At 47.6% G+C, this 24,711-nt stretch overlaps 8 protein-coding genes across 8 annotated transcripts, besides 46 other annotated features; all 8 read right to left on the bottom strand.

Moving 5' to 3' along the window:
* Positions 1–7,302: part of a sequence feature (areas merged during assembly that could not be assigned to a particular haplotype. This can correspond to areas where the two haplotypes were merged or to regions with more than two copies in the genome that were merged during assembly.) that runs on past the window's edge.
* Positions 57–84: a microsatellite.
* Positions 301–323: a microsatellite.
* Positions 642–747: a mobile genetic element.
* Positions 1,014–1,033: a microsatellite.
* Positions 1,035–1,070: a sequence feature (AT_rich).
* Positions 1,099–2,733, bottom strand: Tc00.1047053504153.100 (hypothetical protein, conserved; the record flags this gene model as incomplete). Its single annotated transcript, XM_815811.1, has 1 exon — positions 1,099–2,733. One exon carries the CDS (start codon positions 2,731–2,733, stop codon positions 1,099–1,101), a length of 1,635 nt encoding a protein of 544 aa, XP_820904.1.
* Positions 2,785–2,814: a sequence feature (AT_rich).
* Positions 2,863–2,924: a sequence feature (A-rich).
* Positions 2,975–3,000: a microsatellite.
* Positions 3,062–3,087: a sequence feature (AT_rich).
* Positions 3,168–3,206: a sequence feature (A-rich).
* Positions 3,239–4,048, bottom strand: Tc00.1047053504153.110 (hypothetical protein, conserved; the record flags this gene model as incomplete). Its single annotated transcript, XM_815812.1, has 1 exon — positions 3,239–4,048. The coding sequence occupies one exon, from the start codon at positions 4,046–4,048 to the stop codon at positions 3,239–3,241; it is 810 nt and encodes a 269-aa protein (XP_820905.1).
* Positions 4,158–4,178: a sequence feature (AT_rich).
* Positions 4,250–4,275: a microsatellite.
* Positions 4,309–4,350: a microsatellite.
* Positions 4,372–4,451: a sequence feature (T-rich).
* Positions 4,563–4,597: a microsatellite.
* Positions 4,605–4,626: a microsatellite.
* On the bottom strand, positions 4,959–8,819 carry Tc00.1047053504153.120 (hypothetical protein, conserved; the record flags this gene model as incomplete). Its single annotated transcript, XM_815813.1, has 1 exon — positions 4,959–8,819. The coding sequence occupies one exon, from the start codon at positions 8,817–8,819 to the stop codon at positions 4,959–4,961; it is 3,861 nt and encodes a 1,286-aa protein (XP_820906.1).
* Positions 7,303–7,447: a sequence feature (areas merged during assembly that could not be assigned to a particular haplotype. This can correspond to areas where the two haplotypes were merged or to regions with more than two copies in the genome that were merged during assembly.).
* Positions 7,448–10,884: a sequence feature (areas merged during assembly that could not be assigned to a particular haplotype. This can correspond to areas where the two haplotypes were merged or to regions with more than two copies in the genome that were merged during assembly.).
* Positions 8,879–8,904: a microsatellite.
* Positions 8,982–9,035: a sequence feature (A-rich).
* Positions 9,151–9,182: a microsatellite.
* Positions 9,454–9,492: a microsatellite.
* Tc00.1047053504153.129 (hypothetical protein, conserved) lies at positions 9,555–9,848 on the bottom strand (the record flags this gene model as incomplete). The annotated part of the gene is made up of 1 exon (XM_815837.1): positions 9,555–9,848. The coding sequence occupies one exon, from the start codon at positions 9,846–9,848 to the stop codon at positions 9,555–9,557; it is 294 nt and encodes a 97-aa protein (XP_820930.1).
* Positions 9,863–9,883: a sequence feature (AT_rich).
* Positions 10,302–10,332: a sequence feature (AT_rich).
* Positions 10,566–10,591: a microsatellite.
* Positions 10,676–10,715: a sequence feature (AT_rich).
* Positions 10,885–10,955: a sequence feature (areas merged during assembly that could not be assigned to a particular haplotype. This can correspond to areas where the two haplotypes were merged or to regions with more than two copies in the genome that were merged during assembly.).
* Positions 10,928–10,947: a microsatellite.
* Positions 10,956–15,651: a sequence feature (areas merged during assembly that could not be assigned to a particular haplotype. This can correspond to areas where the two haplotypes were merged or to regions with more than two copies in the genome that were merged during assembly.).
* On the bottom strand, positions 10,979–12,652 carry Tc00.1047053504153.140 (aminopeptidase, putative; the record flags this gene model as incomplete). Its single annotated transcript, XM_815814.1, has 1 exon — positions 10,979–12,652. The coding sequence occupies one exon, from the start codon at positions 12,650–12,652 to the stop codon at positions 10,979–10,981; it is 1,674 nt and encodes a 557-aa protein (XP_820907.1).
* Positions 12,925–12,955: a microsatellite.
* Positions 13,232–13,263: a microsatellite.
* Positions 13,459–18,054, bottom strand: Tc00.1047053504153.150 (Unc104-like kinesin, putative; the record flags this gene model as incomplete). The annotated part of the gene is made up of 1 exon (XM_815815.1): positions 13,459–18,054. One exon carries the CDS (start codon positions 18,052–18,054, stop codon positions 13,459–13,461), a length of 4,596 nt encoding a protein of 1,531 aa, XP_820908.1.
* Positions 14,473–14,511: a sequence feature (CT-rich).
* Positions 15,652–15,657: a sequence feature (areas merged during assembly that could not be assigned to a particular haplotype. This can correspond to areas where the two haplotypes were merged or to regions with more than two copies in the genome that were merged during assembly.).
* Positions 15,658–18,166: a sequence feature (areas merged during assembly that could not be assigned to a particular haplotype. This can correspond to areas where the two haplotypes were merged or to regions with more than two copies in the genome that were merged during assembly.).
* Positions 18,167–18,275: a sequence feature (areas merged during assembly that could not be assigned to a particular haplotype. This can correspond to areas where the two haplotypes were merged or to regions with more than two copies in the genome that were merged during assembly.).
* Positions 18,196–18,228: a microsatellite.
* Positions 18,276–19,723: a sequence feature (areas merged during assembly that could not be assigned to a particular haplotype. This can correspond to areas where the two haplotypes were merged or to regions with more than two copies in the genome that were merged during assembly.).
* Positions 18,303–18,332: a sequence feature (AT_rich).
* Positions 18,404–18,450: a microsatellite.
* Positions 18,543–18,574: a microsatellite.
* Positions 18,612–20,123, bottom strand: Tc00.1047053504153.160 (carboxypeptidase, putative; the record flags this gene model as incomplete). Its single annotated transcript, XM_815816.1, has 1 exon — positions 18,612–20,123. The coding sequence occupies one exon, from the start codon at positions 20,121–20,123 to the stop codon at positions 18,612–18,614; it is 1,512 nt and encodes a 503-aa protein (XP_820909.1).
* Positions 19,724–21,119: a sequence feature (areas merged during assembly that could not be assigned to a particular haplotype. This can correspond to areas where the two haplotypes were merged or to regions with more than two copies in the genome that were merged during assembly.).
* Positions 20,301–20,327: a microsatellite.
* Positions 20,556–20,613: a sequence feature (T-rich).
* Tc00.1047053504153.170 (hypothetical protein, conserved) lies at positions 20,677–24,432 on the bottom strand (the record flags this gene model as incomplete). Its single annotated transcript, XM_815817.1, has 1 exon — positions 20,677–24,432. The coding sequence occupies one exon, from the start codon at positions 24,430–24,432 to the stop codon at positions 20,677–20,679; it is 3,756 nt and encodes a 1,251-aa protein (XP_820910.1).
* Positions 21,120–24,711: part of a sequence feature (areas merged during assembly that could not be assigned to a particular haplotype. This can correspond to areas where the two haplotypes were merged or to regions with more than two copies in the genome that were merged during assembly.) that runs on past the window's edge.
* Positions 24,572–24,602: a microsatellite.

Below are 24,711 nucleotides of genomic sequence, written 5' to 3'. Positions count from 1 at the left end.
CGAGATGTATCTGTTTCTCAGTAACAGTTCACTGGCAAAAGGTCAAAAGGCGGAGGAAAAAGAAGAAAAAAAAAAAAAAAAAAAGACAGGGATGAGTGACCTATCGGCATACACCACACCACATGCACACATATTTGTCTCCACACGGCAGGTTTTTTTTCGTGTTTTCTTTTTCTTTTCTTTTCCATTTAGAGAGGAACAAAATCGTGAAGGCAAGTAACATGAGTAAGAATGAGGGGAAACCGGCCTCAACTACAGATTGCATCACAAAAACCACACAAACAAACACAAATACCTCGCAAAAAAAAAAAAAAAAAAAGAAATACAAGCAAAACACCAGCAAAAAAATACGCATGTGTAGACCGAGACACAGACGAATATATACTTTAATATATATATTTGTGGACCCAGACATATATGTAAAAAGGAAGATACAAGAACGATCCCCCCGCTACACCGCCACCACCATCACAAAAAGAAAAAAGAAAAAATATGCGTCTGGATGAGGCTTCCTCCTCCTCCCGCTCCCACGCAAGGAAAAAATGCAGGAAACAAAATATCGCAGTTTGATTCCGTACCCTCGCTGTCCTCAATTTACATAAAATTCCTCCAACGCTTAATAATAAATGGGCGCCTTGTGAACTTACCGAGTGGCAGTTTTTTAAAAAATCCTCTCCACAGTCACCGGGCTCCCCGCCGCGTGGGGAGTATTGAAGGGGGCGAGCGAGACGGCAGAAAAGAAATTATACTCGCTGCCTCCCAACGCGGTGTGTTCGAAAATAAAAATCAGATGGTCGGTAAAACAAAACAAAAACAAACAAACACATACTACAATTGGGTTCAACAAGAGGCGCCGTCTTCTGCGGGGCCCCATCTCCAGACACACATTCGTTCTAAAGACTTCTAATGAATAAAAAAAAGGAGGCATGCAGAGAAATAACTGAACAAATGCATTTTTTCCTTTACCGCTCCTCCACCATTAACTCCTCAATTCCTCTTTCAACCTCTTTTTGGTTGTTGTTGTTGTTGTTGTCTTTTTTTTTTTTACTTTTTATTTATTTACTTTTTTTCCGCCTCGTCACGTGTTTCTTCTTGCCCCTAATTTTGGGAGTGGCTCTCCGTGCCCTGATGCAAGAGGCTGATGAGCCCTTTTTCTTGTCCTGTACGCCGCAGCCACTCCATGAACATTGTGTGCACTTTCCCGCGCAGCTTCTCCGCCAGATCTTTTCGCCCCTCCGCCTCCAGCCGCTGGTACGCCTCCTGCAGTTGTGCCGACGTGTCATGAAACCGCTGCAGGCGTCTTTCTAGGGCCTCGGCGTAGAGACGAGGGAGGGGGCATGGATTTGTGCGGGTCGTAATCACGGCGCTTGTGTGTGGAGCAACCGGAAAACATATTGGCGTAAAATCATCTGGAGGAAGAACGTACTGTGATGTGGGAAGACCAACATTCCAGAGGTTCAGCTTCGGATTGACGCCGGAGCTTGCCAGATGCTCCTCTAATGTGGAGTAGTGGGAGTTATATGGGGCGAATCGGACATTCTCTAATGTACTCACACCGTCATAGGAGGAAAGGACAGGCGGGGTATTTGTGCATACAAATATGGTCACATTTTTGCATTGACCCACCACTATGGCAGCACATAAGGCTGATATGTTGCAGTTCTCACAGCGATCTATGCATAATACACCACCAACAGGACCGATAGCTACTGTACAGTTAACAAGTTGAGAGAGACGGGTATGCGGCAGGTCCGATGTAATGTAAAGGCTGGATTGAGAACATTTTTCTATTGTGTAACTGGAAGAAATCATTAATTTCGTGCTGTTATTTGGCATCACGGGGCACGGTGGAATGTACACAGTACCTCGCAATCCCCTTACAACTACATTATTCCGAAATGATACAGACGTCGTGGTGGCGGCAAGTTCACTGGGAAGCATAATTCTAGGGCGTATAAACTGTGACAGAATTGTAATATCAATGGTCTTTTCAGAACGGGGCCACAAAAAACCAATACTCGTACCAAACGGCTGTTCAACTCCATTGACAAACTCACGCAAGAGAATTTTCAATTCCTGCGCATCCCCGACGGTAAGGCGCCCCGGACGTGTAATTGCAACCGCCGTGATATAATCATGCAGGTGTTGTCGCACGCTGCTCATGATGAGCTCCTGGCTGATTTCTCCCAACATCGCTCGGGGTGGGTGCTCCAGAATAAGCTGCGCAAGGAGGAAGATGGTGAGCGCTGGCAGACTCACCTGCCGGGAGACGGAGGCGGCAGGCCAACGTGCCTCGTCCACGGATCCCCCCATTTTCTTGAGAAGCGCCCGATTGCCCTCCTGGCGGTACTCGGCTATCGACTTGGCGGGCGCCAAATTCCCGTTCACTTGCGGTGCCACCGGCGTCTGTACAAAACTGCCAGTGAGGGCATACACCACCTCAAAGACAGAGTATGCAACCGACTCTCTTATCCCAATGACGTTGACGGCAATGTCGCGCCACATGGCGAGCGAGATGGCAGCGCTGTTCGAAGATTCTTGCCTTATCTTCATGATGGCGGACGTGGTGAGGCCACTGGGGGCGTCAAGAAGAATCCCACAATTCATGAACAGCACCGGGTTGACACAAAACACCACTTGGTTCGTGCTAAAAAGCGGTGAGGCGGGAGATGCATCAACGTAGCGATCATCCCCCTCGCCGTAGTAAGTATTGCCGGCGTACCGGCCTGACATGCCCTTCCACCGATTGGTTCTACGCAATTATTTCCAAAACTACACGCACACAAAAATAAATAAAATAAAATAAAAATAAAACATGCAAGCAAAATTTCAAACGTATAAAAGACATATGCGTGATGCAGCAGAAAAGAGAAAAAAGAAGGGAACGAAACAACCAAGCAAACCGAAAGAAAAAAAAAAAAAAATTCATTTCGAAATAAAAAGCACTAGGCAAATAAAATCGACCCAAAATAATAACAAATAAACAAACAAACAAACAAATTCCTCTACGTTGCTGCTTCTTTGTCGCTCGATAATCTTAACAACAAGAAGAACAACACTCAAAATATATTTTTATTTTTTTTTTTTCAGAAGAGACAGTGACAAAAGCAGTTATTTTATACAAATCGGCCCATGTATGCATCGGCTATTGAACAACGTATGAAGTGAAGAAAAAAAAAAAAAAGGGAGAAAAGAAAAAAAAAAAATTCTGTCAATTGTGGTTATTCCTCCCCCATCACTATCCATGGTTTGTTGTGGGAATGAAGTTATCCTGTGATGACTTCTCTTTAAAATGAGTGAGATGCCGGAGAGTAAACGGTCCCTTCTCCGCCCCGCCAACACCGCCATTCTGTAAATCTTCAGGCATCAGCTGGTTGTGGCTCGTGAAGGGATATAAACTGCCGGTTGCATGTTGCGGCTCCTCCATCTGTATGGGTTGCTCAGCAAAGGGGTCGTTGTGGCTGTACGCATGCCCAAATCCAACGGAGAGGTTTTGATACGGGGACTCGGCCGGTAGATGAGTTGTAAATTCCGGGTACCTCGGCGGCGACATCATGTACGCAGGAGCAGCCGAAACTGAACCGAATAACTGATTGGGGCATTCAGCAGGCACACTCACCATCCCCTCCTGCATTTGCGGCGGTTGCAGAGTGCGTTCATTTGTGGCATCAGATTCACGGCAGAAACGAATGCAGCGGCAAATAAAACAACTGATGACGGCAATGAAAAGAAAAATAAAAGTAACAAGAGTTGTTGGAGAGAACTTACCGCCCAAAAAGTTATCAAGAAAATCCTTTTTGGACGCAAGGGGCAACGGGACACTGAGATTACACAAAAAAAACTTCGGAGCAAGAGCATTCTGCTGCGGGTCGCTGGCCCACCCAGCATCGCAATCACATGTTAGATTCTCCACATACCATTTTCCATGTACACAGACGGTCGTGCTTCCAAAGAGAAAAGGGGTCTCCGGATATTTCTCGTCATGCGCCAAGCTGCGGCCTGCTGCTCCAAAGAACGCGCGACTCGCCACAGACGACAACTGCTCCATCAAAGAATCCCTCCCGCTACTCCGCCCCACCGATTTCTTCCTCAGCGGTGTCGTCAGTCCACAACCCCCCGCCCTTGCCGTTCTTGCTTTCCCCTTCCCTCCCCCACACAATAAAATAAATAAATAAAATGTGACGTCATTTCAATAGCAGAAATCGTAAAATACAAGAAGGAGCAGCGCACATAAATACATGTCCACAGGAAAAAAATAAATAAATAAATAAATAATCGGTGCCAATGACATCCAGTAATAATTTTCAAAAATAAAAAGAGAGAGAAAAGAAAAAATAAATAAATAAATAAGATGCAAAAAGATTGAGTAAATTTCTTTGTTCTTTTTTTTTTTTTTTGATTGTTGTTCTTGCCCTTTCATAATTCATATTTTATATTTTATTTTATTTTTTGGGGGGGGTTAGCCTTCAACGTGACTTCTTCTCCGCTTCACTCACATCCCGCATTTTCCTTTCCTTTTCCGTTTTTACTGTTGGAGGAAAAAAGGGAAGTAAAATAACAATAATAAATAAATAATAAATAAATAAATATAAAAATATGTACGCATTTATTTATTTATTTATTTATCTCGACCATCTTCTCGAGGTGGATGAAATCTTAAATGTTTTTCACAACCTTTTTTTTTTTTTTTTCGTTTCCCTTCACCCCCGTTCTCTTTCGCCGCTTTGCAAAGGACACAACACACACGCACGCACACATGCAAAGCGCATTTCATTCAGCTCGATCTAACAGCACATAACCCTAAGCAGGGAGAAAGACATTTTACGCTAAATGCACACAAACCGCAGGGGAGGTGTTGGGAAGGTGGAGAGAAGGAAATAAACAACTTTTAATCGGTGTTGCTGTTCTTGCTTTATTCACACCTGCCCCTTTCTGTTATTATTCTCACACCATTTACTCTATTCCCGCAGCTTAAATCCAAGCTGCACCACCTGAATCTCCGTGTCCGAGAGAGACGCCGCCTCCCCTTCCAGCACCCGCCACCAGTCGTACAGGTACAGCTGTAATGGCTGAAGTTTTGGGGCATCCTCCGGCCGCTCATCCTTGGTGGCCCCCGTCTTGTAAAAGATGTACTGGCAGTACCGGTCGATAAACTCAAAGCGGGGGTGATACGTGGTGACGCGCTGGGTGTCGTTAAATTTGAAGTAGCGTCGGTCCTTCCCTTCTGGTGTTCGCCGAAAAGCGGGGTCCGGCACCATGCCCCGCTCAAGGTGGCCCACATGCTCCATTTTCCAGTCGACATTGAAGTCCAACGGTTCACCAGGTGGAGGGGTGGTCCTCGTCGGCACAGGCTCATCGTAGCCGCCCCGTTCTTGCATGCGGTACCACGAATGATTTCGATACAACTCGAGTGCCGTGTCACGGAGAAATCCGGGCTTTGTCTGGGAGGCATAATATTCATACCGCTCCGGGTTTCCAGGGTACGACACAATGTAGCCAAGAAAGACGGAAGGCCCAGGGTTGCGTAAAACAAGGCGACCAAGAAACTGCGATTGAAGTAGCCCATCCCCCCAATGCTCCGTGTTGCCAAAGTGATCCACGTAGGTATGGATGGTGATACCAAACACATCAAGCTCGGCGTGAATCAGACACGACAGTTCACCCTGAGGTGAGGGGGTAATGTACCGCCGGACATTTAAAATGGGGTACTTTGATATCAATGCGCACCCATACGTGTTGTCCAGCGCGGTGGGTCCGTAACTGGTATACCGATACCCAAGATGATACGACAAGAATTCGACTATATCACGATTTCCATTCGCTAAGTGCATGGAGTCACTTTCCAGCAACCCAATCACACCCGCTCCAGTCAAATCCGCCTGTTTCACCATTCTTGTGAGAGAATCCGTATTTGTGTTGTCAAGCGCAAAATGGACGGTCCATATCATGCCCGAAAAGAACGTCATTTCCAACGCGGCCTCCCAAACCTCCACTCTTTCTTCAAAGCTTAAAAGTGAGAGTAAAATTCTGTGTTTTTCCTCTGGAATATATTCGATCAATTTCGAGTTGTTGCTGTCCCCCTCCATCACCGCCTCTTTCAGGTACTTCAATTGGGTCCCATAGTGTTCCTCATGAAATTTAACCTCATACTTTTTTAAAAGAGGGTCAGTGATGACATTCCTCTGTGTCTTTAGCCTCGTTATAGCCTCGTGTACATGCACCACCTCACGACTAAAGCGACGGGCCGCGTCCTTCCCATAGGGAATACTACGATTATTGGGCTCCAGTGCAAAGCGGCCAATAACAATAGAAAAAACAGCAAAGCAGAGGAATAGAACTATCATAAGCGGAATACGCCGTTGCCGCTTCATTTCGTAAAAATCTTTCCCCGCCACAGAGACCGCATTCCCCACACGGCGAGACAAGTACAGGGCAAGAAAGAACATGCCGGCCACCGTGCCAAGGTGCAGTGAAACGGAACGCTCACGCACGAGCCATGCCATTGGAACAAATGGGTACGAAATGCATAGAGCAAAAAGCAAAAGAAAAACGATACTCGTCAAGGCCCATACTAATTCAAAGGATGTCACACGTGTCGCCGGAAGAGCGTGAGGCTCGTGTGAATCTTCTGTTTTCCCTGGGGCAACGTTCAAAAGACGACGTGCTCGCTGATGGACAAAGACCAGCTCTACGATAAGTGGATACAATACGCCAATGCAAAGCGTCATGACAATTCCTCCACAGAAGGCAATATATTTGTTACCAGAAAAATCCTCTTCTACGGCCCAAAAACGAATGTCCACATGCTCCTTCAAACTCTTCATTGTTGTTGGATAGTGCTCGTGAGAAAGTTCGTAGGAGCGGTTTGTTTGACGCGTGCCAAAAAGCATTGTGAGACATCCTCCAAGAAGGCAAAAACCCAAACGGCCCCACAGAAGCCAACCTTGTTTTCTATTTGATACAACGGGTAGAATGTCCTGCGAGTAGTACAGGCCCAAAAAAAAACTCAGGGCAACCATCAAATTGGCTGGATACGGATCAATTGCCAGAAGTCGTGGAATATAATTGGCGCATGAGAAAAAAGTTAAGGAAACGGTGCCGAGAAAACCAAACAACAGACCCAAAATGGCAGGAGAAAACGGCTTGTAGGCCAATGCTAGAGTTGCCATAGCGTTTGTCTGTGGTGTACGAGAGAAGTGCACATGTCGTTGCTGATTCCCGTTATTCGCATATGTTAATTCAGGCTCACGTTGGCTAGAATCGACCTCTGAAAACATCACATACCGGTATAGAATGGTTGTACATGTGATACCAAAAATAATACCAAACAGCCCAGCGTACATGGCATCCGTAAAGACGGGGTCTTGTGAAATGTACAGAATCCGAACAAGCATGCTCACAACAAGGCCCAATGGAAAAGAGTACAGCATACGACAGTTGTCATCGCTGGTGTCTCGCACAAAGGATGATGGGTAAAGGTAGCGACAGAAGATAGCCAAGGAAAGAAAAAATGGTCCAATCATTGTCATCAACAGCTTCAATCGTTCACCGTTTTTCACCTGGACATGGACGTGGGAAAGGGAGGCAACCAGGTAAAAAAAGAGATACATGGGAACATGTTGCTGGCTATTCCCCTTCCCTCCTACAAGAGATGATTTTATAAACGGCGCTGAACCAAGTGCCCATCGACGGAATGCTGCAAATTTCAAAAGCACCGGTGAGCAATATGCAAAGCCACCAAACAGCTCCCAGGAAATAGACATAGCCACCAAGGGCATAAAGTACATGTGCTCCACCACGTGGACAGTCATCTCCCAAAAAAGATACGCCCAATACGTGTCCACCAGCCACATCGTCGTGCTCGACGGAGCACAGCAGAATGTGAATTCGTGTATCTTCACATCGTCCTCGGGTTTATCATCCTCTGGGAAAAATTTAACCTCATGTGAAGTGTGATATTCCCCCGGCCTCTGCTCGCTGCCGCTACTAGCTTCCCCCACTGGGTCTTGCACAATTTTCGAGGCAAGTTCCTTGCACTTCCCTGGTGTCATGCCAAAAGCCCACGAGGTCTTCTTCAGTTCAAACCACAACGTGGCGTCAAAACAAATATTGCACGCCGCAAAAAACCACTCCGACATTGTGGATAGACTGTATGCACCAGGAGCGCATGTGTTAATGTGACGAACGTAAAAAATAACGTGGGAAAGAGCACCCGTCGTCTGTCCAATGAGAAAGACACGTTTCCAATAAGAAGACAAGCGATAATCGTCCGATGAAGCATAAATTTCAGGATTGTGCGCGTTTCGCCGCACGACAATGTCGATAACCACCTGCACCAGAAAGCTCAGAAAGACGTAAAACGCAAACCCCACATTGTGTCGATCGAGGTTCTCAATGGACGATATCATAGTCCACGTTAGCGCACCGAGAAGACGCGTTATATCGAAGGAAAATATCGCCAGTGTCAAAAAGGCAGAAGATCTAACCAAACTGATGGGGGAGCGTCGCATGCTACTCAATTCACTCATACCTCCGCAGGCACGTTGCCAAAATACCAGAAGGAGCGAAATGGTCACTCCAAGACGAAACGGTGTGCATAAAACAAACGCGGCCCGCCATATCTGTCGCTCCGGCTGAAAGTCTCCGGTAAGCGTACTTATACTTGGCCAATACTCCGGCACCCTGCAGTGCGTGTATAACAACTCATCATGGTGCTTCCAAATCCCCACAAAGAGAGTAAACAATATCCCCGTGCCCACAATAATGGCATAGATTAGCGCTGCGTACGAAGAACGAATAACAAATACATGTTGCTTCATCGTATCCGCTGTTTTGCGCCTCCCTCAAACGACGTTGTCTTTCCGCGTGTTGAAGGTATATATATAGATAGATAGATAGATAGATGTATGCGTGTGTGTGTGCAGATAGAGAGAGATAGATTGATTACTGTATGATCCGTATTACGCACACAAACACACACAAAAAATATATATAGATAGATAGATAAAATTAAAAATAATAACAAAAAAAAATAATAGCACCTTTGATGGCGTCCCACTAGCGCTGTGACCTACCAAAAGTTCTCCTCGTGTGTGTTTGTGTTTTATTTTCGTGCTGTTGTTGTTGTTTTGCTTGTTTGTTTTATATTTTCAAAAACAAAAACAGAAATAAATAAAAAAACACGCCACAGACCAACACAAAAAGACAAGGAACGTACAGGCATGCAGACAAACACACATGCGCAGAGTGGCAGTGGAGAGCAAAAAAAAAAAAAATAACGCAAAGAAGAATACATGTATTTTACGGGTGGTGACCCTCCAGCTTCACCCACAGAGTGCATCCCTCCCAACCCCCCTCCAAAAACGAAAAAAAAGACAACAAAAACAAAAAACCTGCAAGTATCCCCACGCAAACTTCGTAGTGAACGGGTCTTCACCAAATGGTTCTGCAGAGTTTTTTTTTTTTTTCTTCCTTTTTTTCTTTTTTTTTTTTCTGTCAGACGCGTTCTCTTCTCTCCTTTCATTCTTAACCAACGCACTTCTCCTCTTTTGGGCCTAGTAGTTGCGGTGATGCAGGTGTTCTTCCCCTCCTGTGCTGTGGCCTGGTGTCGAGAGGTATTTTGGCACGTGCGCCAGCGGCGTGTCGAGGCCAATTGCCGTCTTTGGGTTCGCCTGGTACCACTGCTCCTTGAACGGCTCCTGAATAGCCACGTAACGGAAGCAGTCACGGCCGCCGTAGCTCCACATGAAGATCTTGTACGTCGACACCAACCCAACGATGGTGGCAATGGGCCAAACCATGCAAATGGCGTAGACTTCAAAGCGACGGGCCCAGCCGGGAAGTGCCATTACAACGCCCGACCAAATAAAAAATAAATAAATAACACACTTTCACGTGAGTACTTATTGTGGGTCTGCGTCCCAGTTTTGCGGCTGCGACTGCTCTTCAACCCGACCACCACCTCCACGGCCCGTGTAACGTCTGTTTTCTAGACAGCCGGGACTTACAATGCCGTCGTTAAAAAGTCACAATAGCAAAAAGCAAAACAAAAAGGAAATAATAATAGATATCCACCCGACGGGAAGAAGAGACATGTGTTCAATTCGTGGAGCACAAGAAATTGTTCCCGGTAGAACAAACATGCGCTCCACCAACTGTAAGAACAAGCCAGTAAAAAAAGACAGTGGCATTAGACTTTGTTCGCAAATTTCTCTTCACCATACTCAAAGAAGCCCGTGGCATGCGCCTTTCGTTACTCCCGTTTCAATGGAGGTGGGTCCCCTCCCCTTTCTTTCCACTTCATTATTATTATTATTATTTTTTTGTTTTTTTCCGTTGTTTGCCGTGTTGAACAACACAAAGCCCACATAACGTTCTCTTTCGCTTTTTTTTTAAAAAGGAACTTTTCCCGTTAAGCCCCGCTCAATTCGTCTGCCTACCTTTATTTGCCTCATTTTTTTTTTTTTTTCTTTTCCTCTCCAACGCCTCCCGCCTTCTCATTGCCACTGCATCACATACCAGGACCCCATGCAGAATGCCGACGTTAACTACACTCCTTTTCGACAGTGTGTGTGTGTGTGTTGTGTGTGTGCACATGCGCGTACATTATTTACATTGTTGTTTGCGATGGAAACATATTTCTGCATGAAAGCCAAAGTCATTTGTTCACGACGCCTTTTATTTTCTTTATTGTTATTATTTTATTATTTATTATTCGTACTTGTGTTTGTTTTCCCCTCCTTTTTTTCTCACCACTTTTCTTTATGTCCACCCCACCCCCACCATTTCCCCCACGCTCTTTTGCCATGAGAACTATCCGTTTATGTTAAGGCAACAAAAAATCACCAACAATAACGGCCTATACATCTGTGCGGATGCCTATTTACATATATCCACAAATATGTCAGTAAAATACGCTGGCAAAAGTAAAAAAAAAAAAAAAAAAAAGGAGTTGAGTGGCGCATCGCCCTTTCAGCGGTCACGCGGGGTTGTAAATAGACATGGCAAAAGTCTGCAGCAAAAGTGTCACGCCGAACCCAGTAGCCTCATCGCGTGAAACTGGTGCCGCCATGTCTATATGCGCCCAGCTGCCCTGATACTTGGGGTCAATGTGGGTGCCAATAAAATAAGCCGCACAGCTCGAAGAGGCGTTGCCGCGGTTCGTCACGCTGTTGCGACTGTCCGCGACGCTGCTGTTGAACTCCAAGGAATGAAACTCTGGGCAATGTAAGATTGGGAAGCAAAGATCACCACAAATGCGGGACGCCTTTAAGAGGCGGTTTTCAATTTCTTCGTTATTGGCGTAAAGGGCCGCATGGAAGCGGCCTGTCGCGACGCCCTGCGTCCCTGTCAGAGTCCCCATGTCAACAATGATGTCGGGTGTGTAGGGCAACAGGGCGGAGGCGTGGTAGACACCATCGCCGAGAACAAGTCGTCCTTCTGCATCGGTGTTGTTGATTTCAACCGTGTGACCGGACTTCATGCGGATAATATCGTCATTACGCTGGGAGCGTGGCCCCACGGCATTGTCAGCGAGGCACAAAACTGTGGATACCTGCTGCGGTGCCTCAATCATGGCCAGACCGAGAAATCCACAAAAGACGGCCGCTGCACCCCCCATGTCATGCTTCATCGCACACATACCGCCAAGCGTCTTGATGGACAAGCCACCCGTGTCGTACACGATGCCTTTCCCAACAAACGCCAACTTCTCTTGCGGTTTGATGCCATTCGACGGCTGGTATGAGAGTGTAACAAGGTGCGGTGGAAACTCTGCCGCCTTGCCAACACCGTACATTCCACCGTAGCCCTTTTCTCGCAGTTCCTCGCCAGCGATAATACCGATGGAAACGTCACGTCCCTCTCCCTTTAGTTTTTCCACGTGCCCCGCGGCAATTTCTGTAAAGGTGATGGTGTCGAGCAAATTCGTCGGGGCGTCTACGAGCCGTTGACACAACTGCACCACCGTCACTGCCACCTCCAGTGCGCGACGACTCCCACACGCGAATCCGTCCCCATCCACTGCCGCACCAGACTTTGTAGTATTGGCCGCAAAAACAACGCGGACAGGAAGCCCACGTTCCCAATAACCCTCCTCCGCACGACCGCGTTTTGCGGAAAAGCTGCGATTTGCAGCACGTGCTATGGCTGTGGCAACGCAAAGTACATTCTGCGACTCACAGCAATAAATATCCACAGACCTTAAAACTGACTTCTCACTATCTCCTGTACGAGCCTGATGAACTGCATCCTTAACCAAGGTGGAAATCATGTCTGGTCGCAAGGGGCAGTTGTGACGAGAAGCCTTGGAAGAGACCATGCCAACAAGAACACGTGCATGTGGTGTAATCTCCGCCAAATAGGTTTTACCGCTAGCAGCAACGTTGATTGCCGACTCCACCGCCTTGCTGTAGTACGGAAAAAAGGTGCTCAATGCCTTCTTTTCCTGTAGCTGCTTCTGATTGCCAAGAAGCAGGACAATATTTGGTTCCTGCGGATGATTCTGCACGGCCTCGTTCGCTAATTGCTTTCCCTCGGCCGCAGTGTGAAACGTCAGGTTTGTCTTGAAGTGAATGCAGCTCTCAACAAACGCCGACACATTGTGCTCCTCATACGCGGATTTTGTACGTTGCCGCTTGTAGGCAGTAGACATGATGGTCTCTTACTCTGCTTATGTATCTAAAGAAGATATGTGAGAGCAAAATAAAAATTTTTAAAATGTATCTGTATGTATGTGTGTTCAGGATTGTGACCAACAACAACAACAACAAAAAAAAAAACGCAAATCGCCTCTCGCCCTCTCAAGTCGTATTAGTGAGATGTGAATAGAGAAGCAGGAAGAACGCACCGATACAGCAACAGGGCAAAGGGTCACTGCAATTTCAACCGTACATAAACCAGCAGCATCAAAACACACACACACACAAAAAAAAAAAGAAAAAAAAAAGAAAAGAAAGCAAACCTTTAAACAACAACAAAAACAAGCAAACAAAAGAAGGGAAAGGATTCCTGTTGGCGGAGTATATTTGTGTTGGGTTTCTCCTGCAACGCACGTAAATACATGTAAACACATTTCATCAATTCTCGGCAAAGAAAAAAAAAAAAAACCGGATTATAGAACCACCGTGCCGGCCGGGGGGCTCTCCTTCACACCTCCACCCACCAGGACTGGACGTGCTTTTCGATGGTGGCTGGCGTGCATGCCATCAATTTCATTCAAGAAGTTACACATAAAAAAAAAAAAAAAAAAAAAAAAAAGAAAAATAGAAAGGCATATAAACCCCACAGGGGCACTCGCATCTATTACTGAATACTTGATGAAAATGGCACGCACGGAGCACACACGGCTAAAACATTTTAGTTTCCCTATCGTTCTTTTTTTTTTTTTTCTCTTCTTCTTCCTTCAATTAATTTATTGGTGCTCACCGCATTTCCTTTTTGTGCCATTTTCGTTTCCTTTTACGCCTGTGCCAGCACGTCTACAAGACGGTCCATCGCCCGACACTGCCCCGCACCGCTGCCACGTCGCCGCGCTTTGTTCATCGCATGCAGCGCCTCCCTCACCCCGTGCAGCACATCGTCAGTCAACAAGGAGTCCTCGCAGACGCGACGCACAGATGCTTCCACATCAACGCACTCTGTGCGGTTTCGTACAAACGGTATAACCATGTTGTCGTCCTCTTCTTCCATCAATGCGTCAATGTTACTTCTCCCCTCAGCACCACCAGAAAGTGTGCGGGAGGTGCTGCTACGCGCCGTCATTAATGCAAATTGCTCGCGTTGTCTTATTTTCTCCAGCGAGTTAAGATTCTCGTCAACATCATGCCAATACACCTTGTCGCCATGAACCTCACTCGCCTTCTCCCCCTCTTCCATAAAATCCCGGGAGCACAAAATGCTTTCCTCGCACTTGACACCAGGACTCTCGTAGACGAGGTTGCGCACGACGTGGCGCAAGCCATTGTAAAACTCCTCGTCGTCATCAAGGTCGTGGAATGTGATGAGGAGGGAGTGGTGCACCATGCGAATAAGCGCACGGCTTCTAGCCGAGCTGATCACCCACGCCGTGGACCCCCAAAAGTGGCTCTTGCCAACCATAGACGTCTTTTCCTGTGATTTGCCGGCTCTGCGTCCTTCCATGGTGCCAACGCTAACATTCCTGGAGTCATGATCTCCAAAGGCATGACAGATGCTGCCGCGGATTGTAATGTTGCTGCAATCATCACTCACAAGATTCTCCACCAGAACCAGACGGGCACTGACAGGGCCGAGATATATTTTTTCCGCAAAGTGCGCCACGCGACTCATGACCCGTGCAAAAAAATTGTGCGGAACAATGTTGAGCGTGAAGCGGTAGAAGGGGCCGAAAAGGAAAGAGGGCAGATGCAAATTAAACGCCGATGGAGGTTGACACGTAAAGCAGGCAGGAATGAGCATAAAAAACTCTGACGATAAAACGGATGCCCCTGCTGTTTCTTCTTCTTCTTCCTCCTCCTCCTCTTCCTCCTCTTCATCATCATCATTCTCCACAGGATGATTCCCGTGAAGCACACTAGTGTCCATCATCCCATGGGATTTATTCTCGCGCAGCTCACCCATGAAGGAAGAGAACTTCAGGCGGCTTCCCATAATAATAAGGTCATAACTTCGCAAAAGCTCCAAAATACCGGTAAGATGACAAGAATCCAAGCCTTTCTCGCCGAGAACACCGCGAAAAAGGGACATGGCTGTCTTCATAGAGACAACACCTTGGTTGAAAACACAGCACAGATCAGAGGCCATAACTGTTTTAACGTCAAAAGGAATCACATTTTGCATGTCTTCCATTGTCTTCCGGCAAAACAACAAAGGAACAGGCTGCAACAAGGAATTGTTCTCCGTGCCATAACCACGTGAATACATACAACAGGCCAATACGGCCACCACGCGGAAAACCCATTGAACATCTATCACTACATACTTCTTCATTGTAAGGTGCCTGAAGTGATGATGCAAAACTCCCCATCCCACCAGAAGCTGTGTATGGCGATGCAAATCATGTCTGCTCAAACCATAGCGTGCATCCACAGCCTTCGCAATGGCCTTATAGTTTGCCGATGTGAGGTACCATTGGCCTTCCCGATTTATCTCACGAATCTTCTTTGAAAGAGCCACCGCCCGCAAGGGTACCTGGGCATTTGGAAATTCCACATCGTTGCGGCAGCGCTGCAGAGCCTGATCGCTAAACCAACACAAAAGCTCCGGAAACTTTTTGAACTTAGAAAATCCAGGAGAAACTACAACACGGCCAACGTTATCAACTGCAAAGCGGCCCAGTATAGAAGGACGTTTCTCTGGAATGGCCTGTACAAGGAAAAAATAATTATTGATCTCCGTCTCTATAATGGCAAATAAATGAGCTAACTTGATCTCATCAAGAGAGATTTCGTCCAGGTGCGTCCCAATGAGAATCACTGTCGCATCTCTATTAAAGGTTCGACAGAGAATAAACTCCAGTAGAGGTTGCAGCGTCTCCAATGTGGGCAACTCCCTAAGCGAGAAACACAGGACATATGAAACATGCCGCGTGGGTAAAAGGCTCTCAAAAAAAGAAAAACAACGATTGCCACTCAACTCCATCAAATTCATCTGCACAGGCTGATTTCCCGCGAAAGTCTCAATCAAGGAGGAATCCACGCCAAAAGTTGGTCGCACATGCAGTTTGTCATTCGCGAACATCGAATACCACCTGTCGGGTTTTTGCAAGTTTTCACGCAGGGCGCTCTTCCCAGAATTGCAGGCACCAAGAAAAAGAAATGTATGACGATAAATAACCGTAAGTTCATCGCTTGGGGAAATAACTACCTTCCCGGCCGTCCGTGTCGTCCGTGGGGTGATGCCCACCACAGAAATACCGTGTGGGGCACTCGTCAAAGAGCTCCCCGTTGGGGTCATGGGGTCCCGATGCGCCTTCTTCGTACGTGCACTGTTCGATTGCATGCGTTGCAGTGCCTCCTTCAGTTTTAGGGCCGGTACAGGCGGATGGCCAGCATTCCCACTACCAGCACCAATAAGGAGTGGAGATGACTTCAAGCTATGGTTGCTGTTTGAGGAAGATGACTTGGCGTCAATACTCAATGATTGCATTGGAATACTTTCCGAATTTCGCACAGTACGACGCCGCACCGCCGACTGTGGTGCAGAAGGATCAATAAATTTAAACTGCACGTATTCATCGCCCAGGCAAAGCACAGTCCCACTCTTCATGGGAGTATCCCCATCTACGGGGTCTGGATCATCGTCAATGTAGGTCCGATTGCCACCCAGCGGCCGAAGCAACACTTGGCCACCATCTTTTCGCACAAAACAACAATGTTGTGGGGCAATACCAGCTGTCTGACTCCCACTCACCACAATATAACGCGCATCATTACCAGTCGCAGATGCCTCAACTCCCAAATATGTAATACCAGCGACAATGTACTCAACTACCCAATCCCCGGCTCCATCCAGATTAAGAATAAAAGGATCATTACCGTTCACTCTGATTGTAGACGTATTCCGATGAAAAGCAGGCATAATGAAAGATTCCAGGGAAATCCCCTTATTGGCTACAAGGTTTTGAACTAAACTCTCTGCGCGATGTAATTCTCTTTCCAATACCGCCGCATCTCCCGCCTGCCTCGGTGTCTTGGCGTTGGCGTAGACCATATCATCTTCGACAATGGCCTTTGATTCCCCATCTTTACCAATTTTATCTCGCAACTGTGGGGAGCCACTGATGGACATTTGACTCATCACTTCCCCACGTGCAATCATTTCCTCATAGTGTCGCATTTTCTCTCGTAGCAGACGAACCTCATCCTCTAATTCGCGTATTTTCTTATCCCCTGCCGATTCATTAATGACCGCTCGAGTCAAAATGGCCTTGGCACGGTCAGCGTATCGCAGCGTACTCAATGTCTCATCGTAATTTGCCGCCGCAGGACTAAGAGTCGACAGCATAAATGTTTTGCTGTTACCACCAAGAGACTCTTTTAAAATGAAGGTGAGTGTAGAATCCCGATATGGCACATGCTTCAAGCCTGCCGCGTCCGGCTTTTGTTTGCTTGCTTGTGCGAGAGCACTGATCACTTGACCGAGGACTGTCAGGGACCTGTTAATATTGGCCCCCTCCCGGAGTGTGTCGCCTTCCGCCCCCGTCGACTTTGCCCGCTCACTGCCCGCAAGGTCCACCAGATTAATTTTGGCCCGAAGCATTGTTGACGTCACCTTGCCGTCCTTTGTGATGCTCTTTCGCTCTTGAATGAGTGAAATGGCAAAGATGGCGTGAGACCTGCTGGAACGATCATTCATCTTCGTTGCGGCTGTGTGACGACATTGATTGCCTCTTTCCATGATCTGCATAATCTCCTCCTCCGAGGACACCTTCACTTCCCTGAGTCCCTCCACGTATACACCAAGCACGGGGTGCTCGCGAACTTTGAGATTATCAAGTTTGCTGTTCAGTAGACAATTCACACGTTCTTGATAGATCTCCAAATAACTCACCAAAACGATGACGTTTACCTCAGGTGGAAGGGCATGTTCTTCCACGGCATTCGCACGTGCTGCCTCACGATCGCTCTGATTCTTCGCCTGCCGTTCCCGCAGCATGGCAAAGAGTCCTTTTGACAAACGTGGAATGATACCTGGGTCCACAAACACGTCACGGCCGCCAGAAGGACCCATCATAGAGTAACTCTTCCCGCTTCCCGTCTGACCATACGCAAAGATGCAGGTGTTAAACCCTTTGAAACTGGAATCCAGCACGGGCAACCCCAAGTCCTCATACAGAGAGGACTGTGGCACGTCAGTGTCATAGGCATGATCAAAGGCAAACACCTTCCCCACGAAAGACTCATCCAGCCCCTCTACACCATCCGCGGCGAAACCTTTCCTGAAAATTTGCACTTTTTTCCCCTCATGAAACGTCAGACATGACGGGGATTTTAAACGTTTTTCACGCTCATTGAGTGGACGAGCTCGCACACAAACGGTGATGCGTCCTTCCTCTGATTGTGCGCTCTGCGGCATCCTGATACAAGTTTTCCCCTTTTATTTGTGTAAGTTTGAATATTTCTTTGCCGGACACTGTGTTGTCTGGTGCCACCCTCCCCTTCTTCTCTCGCCGCTTCCCTCTACTCTTCTTCACTTCCTATTCTACGCCACAGCTCTACACACACACACACACACACACACACACACACAGTCAACTTCAAAGTGCTTGTGTTCTATCTTACTGAGTCCCCACCAATGAAAACTAACAGACGCACACATTTAGCAAAAAAATAAATAAATAAATAAGAATAAATGCCAAAAACACAGAAAAGTCCATAAGGACAAAAACGGGCCCTAGGGCACAGAAGAAGCACAAACACACACAAAAAATAAAAAATAAAAATAAAATAAAATAAAAAATAAAAATAAAAAGCAGCTCATGCAATTTCATTCAAAATCTCCGCATTTAATTGCCAATCCTAATGACCCCTCACAAACAAAACACAATAAAAATGCCCATCCGCAATAATGATAATAATAATAAAAACAACAATAAGAAAAAAAAAAAAAGAAGCACGCATAAAAATTATTTTTTATCCCCTATCGTCGCGATAGCGGCGCTCAAGATGCCTTCGATAGTGTTCAGGATTCAGAGTCTCCCCAGTGGCCTGCCTGAGCAGTTCGTCAGTTGTCAGCGAAGAGCCATGCTGCCAAATCTTCTCGTTCTGCTTCGCAAGAATCTTACCGAGGTCACCCTTCCGGATGCATTCGTCCACAACCTCCTCACCGAGCTCCCTCCGGACACAACTCATCAGCTGCGCAGCCACCATTGCACCTAGCGAGTACGTCGGGAAGTACCCAAACATACCTCCTGACCAATGCACATCCTGCAGACAACCCTCCTTGTCGTTGCCAAGAGTTTCCAGGCCAAGGTAGCTCTTCATCTTCTCATTCCATACCCTCGGTACTTCCTCCGCTTCAATATTCCCGTCCATCAGATCGCGCTCGATTTCATAGCGCAGCATGACATGCAGCGGATAGCAAAGCTCGTCGGCATCAATTCGAATCAGACCAGGGGAAACACGTTGGATCACCCTCTTCATGTTGGAAGAAGTAAAGGCCGGCTGGTCGCCAAAGTACTCTACAAGCCTCGGGGCAAGAAACTCCATAAAGGCACCGGAGCGGCCGATCTGCATCTCGGCAAACAGCGACTGGCCCTCATGGACACCAAGTGAACGTGCCATGCACACCGGCTGAGTCTCAAATCCCTTGGGACCGCAATTCTGCTCATACTTGGCGTGCCCGGTCTCATGAATAACACCCAGCAGGCTCGTGACAAACTGGTTCTCAGTGTAATTTGTAGTGATGCGCACATCCTCCTTTGAGTTCCCACAAAACGGGTGCGCGCTGACGTCCAGTCGCCCGCCATCAAAGTCAAACTTCCACACGTCCATGAAGAACCGGCAGAGTGCCTCCTGCTTTGAAACGGGGAACGGACCTTTGGGTTCCAAAACGGTCTCGCCAAGTGCCTTCTGTTTCTCCTGCACCTCCTTCAGGAGTCCCGGCAGCCACGACCTGACATTGCCAAAGATCTCGTCCAGTCGCTGGAGCGTCATACCAGGCTCGTAGATGTCCACCAGTGCCTCGTACGGGTGCTTGCCGGAGTTGCCAGCGCGCAATTTCCCCTCCTCGCGGAAAAGTGCAATCAGCTCCTTCAATGTCGGGAGAAATCCCGCAAAGTCATTTTTCTCGCGGCACGTCTTCCACACCTGGTGAGCCTTTGTCGTGAGAACCGTTTTTCGCTCAACAAACTCTTCAGGAAGAAGATTTTCTAGCTCCCAAGCTCGGCGCATCTCACGGAGGTTGGCACGTTGTAGCTTCTCAAGATCTCCCACCGACTTTTCAGCTTCTTCTATAAGAGCACGTATCTTGGGAGCGGTGATTGTGTCGTGCATATGCAACTGAAGCTCCGCCATTGCAGCGCCACGTGCGTCAGAACCCTTGCAGGGCATCATTGTATGCGAATCCCAATCCGCCAACAACAACATATGTCCATAGCGATATAGTTTTGTAAAAACCCGCTCCAGCTCTTTGTAAGGCTTCATTTACTGCGTATTTCTCCTTTTTCCTTCAAACAACAATTGAAATTCCTTGTGTGTTTTTCCGCCTTCTTTTCGTCGGATCCTTCCCTAAATTCTCCCTTGCCTTTTCTGTTACCGTAAAACAAGTCTAAGAAAAAAAAGTCGCAAGTGAAAAAAAATGAAGAAAAAAAAACATGCAACCATATACATGTACATATATATATATATTTATTTATGATTCATTCATCTTGTTTCTTTGGTGTTCACGTGGCATATCCTTTTTTTTTTTTTTTTCGTTCTTCTCCCTTTATTTATTCGTTATCATGTGAACATCCAATTCTCTTTTGTTTACCGGATTGCTTACACGTCTTTTTTTTTGCGCATTTCTTTCAGTGTGGGAAATATATATATGTTTGTTTTTTTTTTAGGGACACCAACTCCCGATGAGTTCTCTCATTTTGTTTTTGTTTTTTCTCTTCTTTTTCACTCAGAGCTCTTTTTTTTTTTTTTTTTTGCAAGTAAATGTGGTTGAAACGTCACTCGGCGGTCGTCGGAGCCCGTCCCTCCCCGCTGGCCTTCAATTTGCACTCTTATTCTTGGCGCGCCTGGCAAGTTTGGCCTTGTTGCCTTTCATGTGCGGGTGGGCAACCGTCATGAGTCGCTGCATCGCCTCCCGCTGGTGTCGTTTGTTCATGTACTGGCGGTTGAGCGGAATGTAGGCGTATGGTGCCATGTTGCCGCGCCGCACGTCACCGTCGCCCCTTCCCTTAAACTCCTCGCCCTTGCGGATATCCTCTTCGACCCGCATCCGCTTCAGTTCCCGCTTCTCACGCTGCTGGTCACGCAGTTTTTCAATTTGGTTCGCTCCGGGACCGACGCGGGACTGCGCCGCGGCTATCGTGCCTCTAGCCGACTCGTTGTTTATTTTGTTGCCGTACCGAAGCAGGAGTTCGTCATTCTCAAAGTCTTCTGCCTCCACCCGAAAGCGCTTGCCGCGCATGCCCAACGCTCGCTCGTTGAGGGAATCAGCATGGGCAAGATGACGCCCGCGATGCAAGAGACGATCCGCCATTTCCTGTCGACGTTGCCGTTCAACTTGTTGGCGCTTTTCTTCAATGCTCATGATGTGCAGTTTACCGTCTTGAAACTCGAGGTGCATGTTGTCGAGTTCATCACCGCTGTCCTCTGCATCCTCTGCGATGCCGAAAGAGGGCAAGTCGTATGTAGACACCAGGCTTGTCAAGGCACCAGCCTGCAGCAGGTCGCGCTCCGCATCATCCTCGGTTCCAGCCTTCATCGCAGCCCCAAGGAAGAGGCGGTCAAACTCATTTTTCTTCTCGGTCGCGTGTTTCATGAGTTCGCGCTCTTCCTTCTTTTGCTCCCGTCTCATCATCTTCTGCGTGTAGCGAAGAAAGTTCTTTGAGCCAACTGGGAAAATTGGCTCCAGACGCTCAAAACTAAAACGCTTGATGCATTTCTCAAGCAATACCCGCATCTGCAGACGAATGTTGCTAGATACACTTGGTTGGGATGTTGTGAGAGCAATGGCAAGAAGCAGCTTTGGTAGCGACCTCTCCACTGCCGCCGCAACGCGTCGACATCGCTTCATGAGTTTCAACACCATCCGTGCAAACATTGCTGCCGCTGACCTAACATCCGGTAAGGCGGACTCCATCATGCGGAACCCAAGAGAAATGGCGGCGTCAAGGTCAGCCTCTGGCAATCCTTGATGGGTGACGTACACAACTTTCGCCATGGCCACCACAGTGCTTGAAATCATCCACGGCGTCTTTCCTGAAAACCCGGCAAGCACCAGATGCAAAAGCATATTCACCGGATTGCCAGCACCGACAAGGTAACGCTGCATCTTTTCTAAAAGATCCATAGAGGTGGCCCGAGTCTCGCTAGAACGCTCGCGTGAAAGCATGATGGTTTCACCCACAATGGCCCGGATCATGGAAACAATCTGTTCTGGGTAATACATCTTGCAGGCATCCAGGGCCCATACCAGACAGCGCAGGCGCATTTTTATACCTGAAATTGTGATATGTTGACGTCCAACCGTCAAAATCCCGGCAATGCGGGGGAACAATGGAAAAATATCTTTCATACGGTGTTCAAACATGGCAAACAAAAGCTTGTACGCCTTTTTCTGCAACAAACGTGACTCTGGTGCCGGGTCCATCAACACGGGCTCAATAACGTCATTGAAAAGCGCCTCGACCTGCACTGCAGGAAGCTGAGAAATCACCGCACATGATATGTCAAGTACCATGCGACGTTTTCCTGTCAAAGGCGTGTGGTTTGACTTCGTCACAGCTGTAATGTCCTTCTCCCGCGTCTGTAGGGCAATGTTTGTACCAAGATCCAGAATGCCCTTAAGAATAACCTGCATGACGTCCGGTGTGCAAACACGCGAGAAGCTCTGTATTGCCAACAAAATTGCCGTAGAATCATGACCCTCAAAAGTGTTACATAACTTCGGCATAATATTGGCGCTAAACCTCGCAATGACGTTTTTGCAGACATCCACAGCCCTTTCCTGCGAGATGCCATGATAAATGTGACGATTCCATGTAGGGTCGTTGAGGGCAAGGAAGTAATTGTCTTCTTCAAGGCCACTTTTCTGCGGCAGTGCCCTATTTCCCTGTGTAAAAGTTTCCCGTTGATCATCATCAAGACGCTCCTCCTCGTTGCCTCCGTTGTTGCCTACAATTTCATCCATGTCATCTTCCAGAGACTCCGTCGTCGCAAGCTCGTGGTAGCCGTCGCAGAGGACGTGCAAGGCGGTCGCACTGGTGTCCACAAAGAGTGGATGCGACATTAGACCTACCAGCTGCTTAGCAACCTCTCGAAACGAGTCCTTTGTTATAATTCGTGGGTAGTGGCAAAATCCGACGCCCACACGCCAATACTGCTGCAGCAACGCCGTCCATTTGGTCGCTAATTCCATACGCTGCTGTTTTTCGTATTCCAAGGCAATATTTCGGACAAACTGAATAGGTGGAAAAAAGTTCTCAACAAAGAAAGGCAGAGAATCGTGCGACGCAATTCTTCGAAGAACGCCAAGCACATAACTGGTGGCCCATGCATCCTCCTCTGCAACAGCGTCGGCGGCCTTGAGCTCCGCGTCATGTGCCCGCCACGGGTCAAACGAGATAATGCCCACAAACTCCTGAACAGACATGCCCTTCCCAAGAGCCACCATCACCCGCTCAATCCTCCCGTTTAGTTTCGGGTCGTCCATAACCCGCAGTTTGTTAAGCACCCGGAGAAGAAAAGGGAAAGAAGGAAAACGCTGCGTAAAAGACATTGCATCCCCAGACGATGTACGTTTCAGATAATTCAACCGGCCAAAAAGAGATTCCATAATTTCCAGTGCGTACCCCCAGTAAAGTTGGCAATGCGGTTTTAGAAGCTCCAACAGGTGCGTGGAAACAACCCCCTCAATCATCTCACGCCCCTCCAACGACTCCACAATGTAGGGCGAAATGGTACGCTGAAAGAGTCCAGCAAGCTCCGACGTCGTCGTCGATACAACATTAACAGGAGAGTCAGTGAAGTTGGCAACACACACCTTTACAAAACGCGGTAGGGCCTCCACAAAAAAACTTTGGTTCTCACTCAGTACGTAGGCTCCGGTTTTTGCATCACGAACGGAATGTGCACTTGGTGGCGGAGATGTCACGCACAGAGCCGCACGTTCCAGCAGTTTGCGAAAGGCCACTATGTACATTTTCATGGTCTCCACCTGCAGTTTACTCGGCTCCAAGCGAGAGAATGCCGAAAGTAGTCGCATGGACGGAGGTTGAAGGGAGAGCATGAGTTGTTGAGCAAATTTCATTGCCTTGGCCACAACAAGATGATTAGTGGCCACATTTTCCGCTATGATTTGCTCCGTCAGTGTGATCGCAGCATCGAGCTGATGCATCAATATACCTTGACTAAGGCGGGGCGCGCAGGCTGACACAATCGCAAGCAGGTATGAAATGTGGTGTTTCTCTGGAGACCGTGAGAGGGCCGTAAAGGCGGCCATAAAGAATGACAGCGGAGTGACGGCCTCTCCCAGGATTTCAATGGACTCCACCAGTCCGTCCTGCACGCATCGCAGAATGTCGCGATCAAATGTCTTGTGCGTCTTTTTGTTGTGGGCCGACTGAATGCGCCTTAAGGCCGTTTTCTTCGCCTCCACCTTCTGTAGCTCCGCCTTCTGCCGCCTCACCGCCATCGCCCGGCGCCGCAGCTCCAAAAGTTTCTGGCGGCTCATGTTTGCGCTCTTCCGCGCATGCTTGAGAAGCGTCTTCCCTCCCGCGGCCTCCTTTCGATGCTTCATTTTACCTTCACTTTTATTTGTTTGTTTGTGTGTGTGTTCCCTTTAATTCCTTTTCTTCCCCACAAAAAAAAAAAAAAAAAAGGATTGTCGTGCGAGGGTGTCCCCTCTTTATCGTCGCCACACGAGCCTAACGCGATACAAAAAAAAGAAAAAAAAAAAGGAAACAAAAATTAATGAAGACCTCGCAGCAAATAATCAGCAAGCGGTTACGGCGCCCGAGTTGTTCACGCTTCCTTCCACACGTATCCAAAGGCACATGAAAAGCCAGAAACAAAAGAT

The sequence above is a fragment of the Trypanosoma cruzi genome, genomic scaffold, assembly GCF_000209065.1.
Source record: "Trypanosoma cruzi strain CL Brener 1047053516747 genomic scaffold, whole genome shotgun sequence".
Classification (NCBI taxonomy): Eukaryota; Euglenozoa; class Kinetoplastea; order Trypanosomatida; family Trypanosomatidae; genus Trypanosoma; species Trypanosoma cruzi.
The sequence above is the reverse complement of the archived record's forward strand: the minus strand, read 5'-3'. Positions and strand labels throughout refer to the sequence as shown.